Source organism: Punica granatum, chromosome 2, assembly GCF_007655135.1.
Source record: "Punica granatum isolate Tunisia-2019 chromosome 2, ASM765513v2, whole genome shotgun sequence".
NCBI lineage: Eukaryota > Viridiplantae > Streptophyta > Magnoliopsida > Myrtales > Lythraceae > Punica > Punica granatum.
The window spans coordinates 14311657-14317656 of NC_045128.1; the positions used below are offsets into that span (position 1 = coordinate 14311657).

Here is a 6000-nt window from a genome sequence, read left to right on the forward strand (position 1 = left end):
CGCCTAGGAAGATTTCTCTTTTAAATAGATTCTGAGTTGCAATAAAATCGGACCAAAATGAAAACGGAATTGCGAGTAAATCTCGCACCCGACCTCCAGTGCGGCAGCATCATTTTTTATGATGCAGCAATAAGCTGCTTGTTCAACTCTGTACTTTGTGCCATAGCACAATCTATTCCATACTGCAGCACAAACTGCTGGACGCTTCTCCTTATCTTCGATCGATTCTTCGTCCTAGTTTCCGATCTTCGGGCCTCCAAGTTCTCCGTTGAATACGAGACACACTTCAACACCATGCGAGCCAAACCATAAAAAAAATTAATGGAAAATTAGCGCCATGTAATATTTGACATGAAAATAAAAAATTGTGTTTTTAGGCGATTTTTAAAATTGGTGCCAAATTTGACATAGTGCAATGTGGTGTATATTTTGCTTTTTTTTTAAATTATATAATTATTATAATATAATTATTGTGACTGGATAGAATTTTCTTAGCCTGCCATATCCGGTTCTGCTAGTAATTAACGAGAGTCGCCAATGTCTCCCACTCTATAAAATCCTGACCAGTCAAAAAGTCAACTCGACGATCCCTGCTTCCCTCTCATCCTGTCCACGCCTTCTTCCCCGGTAGACCCGATGAGCACTTCAGGCGTCGGCGTTCCCCGGGCACCTTTGAACGCCATCGCGGTGGCAGTCAAGGGCGACTTGGGCGGATTCAGCGCCGGCGGAAAGGCCAGCAGGCGAGCCGTCCGGTGGGCCGCCGAGAATCTCTTGCCTGCAGCCGACCGCTTGGTCTTAGTCCACGTCATGCCTAAGATCACATCAATCCCGACACCATGTTCGTGCTTTCTCCTAATTTCGGTCGAATTATACGAGATAGTTGTTTTTACTTTTGAGTCCATCCCGATCAGTTTCTCTTGTTATACAATTTTCCTCGCAATTCCGTCCATCACGAGGTTGTCTGTTGGTTTTGAGTCGGGTGGAGGATATAATGTGGAATTGTGGTCATGGCAGCTGGAGACAGGATACCAGTGGAGGAATTGGATGAGAGTATGGTGGCCATGTATGTGGGAGAGATGAAACTGAAGTACGAGGAAGTGTTCGTTCCGTTTAAGAAGCTCTGCAAATCGAGCAAGGTGAATCTTTTTTTCCGACACTCTCATTTCGAGATAATATGAGTGAGTGCTAATTTGGTATGGGCCAAAATCGTTGTGTGGGAATGTCGCTTGTGATATAAGGCTGCACTTTTACATGATGATCTCGATTTTTTGTTTGGGGATGGTAGATTTATTATTTGGGAATTCAAAGCAAAATCAAAGTGATGACACAAAATCTGAAATTATGAAGCTAAACGGATCTCCTCAATGCTTGTAAATATTAATTGAATTAGGATTATGATGCTTTACTCCAACTCATGGTTTTTTAGATGAGGGTAAATAGAGATATGACACAGAAGGTGTTGGAGAATATTGCAAGAGAGTTGTATAGTGATGGTGATGCCACCCATCAGAAATATCAAAGGGGGACGTTGTTGTTAATATTACTTTTGCAGGTCGAAACTCTGGTGCTAGTAGATGATGAGCCTGCTAGTGCACTAATCAGATATGTATCTGACGCTGGGTTGAGAGGTTTAGTGTTGGGCTCCTGCTCTGCGAATTTGTTTGCGAGGTACGGTACACCGCTCCCTTTACATGTAAATAAAGGTTGCCGCTCTTTCTTGGAATTTTTTTTTATAGAGTAATTGTTCGTATTGTAGCTCTTATAGGAGTATATGTTATGAGTTGCTTGGGATATGCATGATTCGCATTTCCAAATATGCGTTTTTACTGTTTGGGTTTCCTAATTGTGCTTTGAAAGCATTCACCCCTCGTAAAGATCAAAATTACTTATCATGTGCTTCAACTAGTGTTAAATTATTTGCTTTACCAAATCTCTTTAGGAAGCAAAGGGTGCCAACTGTACCTGAAATTGTTCTGAGATGCGCTCCAGAAACTTGTGATGTGTATGTAATATCTGGAAATGACCTTGTCAATAAGTCAGGTACGATATGAGAATTAATTTCATTTTCATTCAGTGAGTTGCCATAATGTCTATTCAGTGAGTTGCCATAATGTCTTACTTGGCTTACAGTGGGTGGCTCTAGGAATGGAGCTTCCTCTCAAAACCTTGCTACTTTGTCTGATGAGCAAATTTCTAGGACTTCTTCTTCTGGAGAGTCTTATGTACATGATACTTCTAAAGCCTCAGCTTTAGCAAAGCTCAGCTATGTAAATTCTCGGGCATCCACACATACAGATCACCCACACCGGAAGTCTTTAGATGAAAACAGGAACCGTTGTAACCTGCAAGGAGATCTTCAAATTACATGTGATTCCACGTCTTCCTCGAGATCTGAGCAGGTATCTGTTACTTGAACATCTAGTTAATTATTTCGCAGATGTGCATTGGGATCTTCTAGAAAAGTGAATGTGTTTGGATAAGTTTCTCCAAGCAAAATTTCATCCGAAAAATTTCTACTGCACTTTGCAGTCAGATGTGCAAGCTGAAATAGAGCAGCTGAGGCTGGAGCTTCAAGCTACTGTTTCCATGTATGAACGCGTTTGTGAAGAGCTAGTCCACACCCAAAACAAGGTCAGTGAGGCTGGCAAAGTCCTACCTCTTTAAAAATCTTGAATTGTGTCTTTATGGGAACCTATTAATTCAATGCAACTGCTCCAGCACATGCTAAGCGATGTATATTCATGCAAATAGTACTTTTACTTTCAAATATATGAGAGAAAGAAATTATTCCCATTTTGACGTGAAGTTTCAAATCTTTGCTTAAAGTTATGACAGTGAGCAGGTTCTACTGTGTGAATGCCCAACTGATTGCGACATTCTTAAATATGTGAAATCACTCTGTTTAAGTGGAGGATTTGGAGAGAAAGTAGTTAGAGAGAGTGTTATTTCTGGAAATCCCTCTTTCTTGAATAAGATATGAAAATATATTTTTTCTTCTTTTTTCGATTACTAATATAAAAAGATATAATTGTTTTGGGCAAAAAGTTCCTATGTCCTGAGAAACTTGAAGGAGCATTCTGTCTCTGAATTCTTTCCCTCCAGATCTTTATATCTTAACAAAGAGTTGTCGAGTCTTGGAACGGAGATGGATCTGATGAACCTTAACTTACATAGATCTCTCACTTCTGTGGTGCTTCAACCATGCCTTACTTGCAGGTCCAGTTGCTTTCTTCGGAATGCCTTGAAGAAACTCGAAGAGTAAATGCTGCCATGGAAAGAGAAGAAACTTTGAGGAAAAATGCAGCTGAACAGAAAGCTAAACATTTGCAAGCCTTGAAGGATGTCGTGAAGGGAAAGTGTTTGTTCGCTAATGAGGAGTACAAACGGCAGATTGCTGAATTGAATGCCCTCCGGGAATCCTCAGAGAAACAGAAAATTGTCAATGCACTCCTATTAGGTGATAGGAGGTGTAAGAGGTACACCAAGTACGAAATAGAGATTGCAACAGATAATTTTTCTAAAGCTAAAGTGATTGGTGAAGGATCATATGGAAAAGTATACAAATGCAACCTGGATCATACTCCTGTAGCTGTTAAGGTTCTTCGTCCTGATGCAAATGAAAAGAAAGAGGAATTTCTCAGAGAGGTATCATTTAAACCAATTCAGATCCTTTGTTTTCTGTTTTTGTTTACTCTAACACGTACAAAATTAACTTTGATCTGTCTATATAGGTTATCGGATATCTTGGCTATTTCTAACATTTTGGGTAGCAAAATTGGGTTGGTGTGAGTTGGAAATATTATGTGGCACTCTAACTTCATTGCATTATTTGATTGACTTTTGATTCCATCTCCCCTTTCTGCTTGCTTTTTATGGCTGGCCATATAATTGTTGCTGATATTGTTTCTATATCTCCCCTGTCACATTAAAGTAGACATTTTTATCCATGATTATCTTTTCCTATTGACAGGTTGAAGTTCTGAGCCAACTACGACATCCGCATATGGTTTTGTTACTTGGAACTTGCCCAGAGAGTGGTTGCCTGATCTATGAGTACATGGAGAATGGAAGCTTGGAGGAGTACATATATCACCAAAATGGAGGGCCGCCTCTTCCATGGTCTGCTAGGTTCCACATAATCTTTGAAGTTGCCTGTGGACTGGCATTCCTCCATAACTCAAAACCCGAACCCATCATTCATCGGGACCTAAAACCTGGAAATATCCTATTAGATAGGAACTATGTAAGCAAAATTGGGGATGTTGGGCTTGCAAAACTCATGTCCGACGCAGTTCCTGACAGCATCACAGTGTACAGAGATTCCATGTTAGCTGGTACAATCTATTATATGGATCCTGAATATCAACATTCGGGCACGGTTAGACCCAAATCAGATCTCTATGCATTTGGCATGATTATCCTTCAGTTACTTGTGGGTCGCCACCCTAAGGGGCTCTTATTGATGGTAGAAGAAGCCGTCTCGAAAGGCTTTCTCGGTGATATTCTTGACAACACTGTGAGAGACTGGCCAGTTCCTGAAACCGAGGAGTTGGCCCAAATTGCACTTAGTTGTTTGAAGCTTCGTTGTAGGGATAGACCTGATCTTGAAAGTGAAGTACTACCAACTCTTAAGAGGCTTGCTGATTTTGCAAATTCTAGTCAAAGATCTGGGACGACTAATGTGCCAAGTCACTACTTTTGTCCGATCTTGCAGGTGAAGACTTCCATCTCTAGCAAAAGCATGCGGAAATTTTATTTTCTTTTACTATTGGGAACGGACTGAGCATGGAACCAGCCGAATTATGTTTCCTGGTTCAACGGGATCCCAACTGGTGATTCAGTGGATTCAACCTCATTTAGAGAAATAAGATGAAAGACCGTAGATATAAGGGAAAACATTTGAAAGTACAAACTGGCCAATTCTAAGACGGGACTGACCTGAAAGCGGCTGATTCTGCAAGACTCAGCCAGGTCATTGGGTTCAATTGCAAACCCAATTGTCTGCAAGAGCCGGTTCATTTCTTGATTGGATCGGTTGAACTGACCAATCCAGTCTGGCATTTTGATTGTTGAGATTTGTTTTAAGATTCTATATATATGGTTCTTTTAAAAGTGAACTTTACCCAATGTATGTTTTGGGCGATGCAGGAAGTAATGGAGGACCCGTACATTGCTGCTGATGGCTTCACATATGAGCACAGAGCGATAAAGGCGTGGCTTGAAAGGCACAAGGTATCGCCTGTGACCAAAAGCAGGCTCCCCCATTCTTTCATAATACCAAACCACACATTGCGTTCTGCCATACAGGAGTGGAGGTCACGCCTCCCATTTTGAAGTACATTGCTTGGGAAATACCTCACTGTGGCAGTGCATATGAAACTTAGCAGGATATATATTTATGAAAGATGGCCTTGAGAAAGAACTGCCTCCTCTAGTCGTAGGATTGGATTCGGTTTGATAATGATTCTATGGTGCAATCTCTCTTTCCCGTGCTGAGGAACGCTATTGTAGGCATAATGTGTATATAAATTGGTTGAGGATGGCATATTTGCTGTATAATGACCATGCTGCCCTCTGATTATTGGTAGTCCCTTTATTTCTCCTTCTCGTCGCAAGCCAAGGTGTCTGGCAACTGATGCCTTTAGCATTCATGAATATTTCCTCAACACAGATGATCAAAATCAAGTTCTAACTGGATATAATTTAGATAATTTTGAAGTTCTAGTTTTGTCAATTTTATAAAGAATATATTACATATTGTTTGTTGCGGTACCTGTTGATACATCTTAAAAATTGCCTAGTTTAGATTATTATATTAACCAATTAAATTTTTAGGTTAAAAAAACTAATTAACTTACATATTTAATAATTAGATGAATTTAAATATTTTATAGCTAATTAACAACATAAATTTTTGTTCAGACATAGAATTGCGATGGAGGTCTATGTAGACTTTGATTGAATGAATTTTTTAAATCAATTTAATAGTATTCAAATTTT

The 6000-nt window shown here is 39.9% G+C and overlaps 1 protein-coding gene across 1 annotated transcript; it reads left to right on the forward strand.

The window, feature by feature from the left end:
- The first annotated feature begins 522 nt into the window (after positions 1 to 522).
- Positions 523 to 5607, forward strand: LOC116196512 (U-box domain-containing protein 34). The gene is made up of 9 exons (XM_031526258.1): positions 523 to 838; positions 1015 to 1136; positions 1553 to 1668; positions 1940 to 2040; positions 2131 to 2399; positions 2530 to 2631; positions 3217 to 3645; positions 3971 to 4714; positions 5149 to 5607. Exons 1-9 carry the CDS (start codon positions 637 to 639, stop codon positions 5332 to 5334), a joined length of 2271 nt encoding a protein of 756 aa, XP_031382118.1. The 5' UTR covers positions 523 to 636; the 3' UTR covers positions 5335 to 5607.
- The last annotated feature ends 393 nt before the right edge of the window (positions 5608 to 6000 follow it).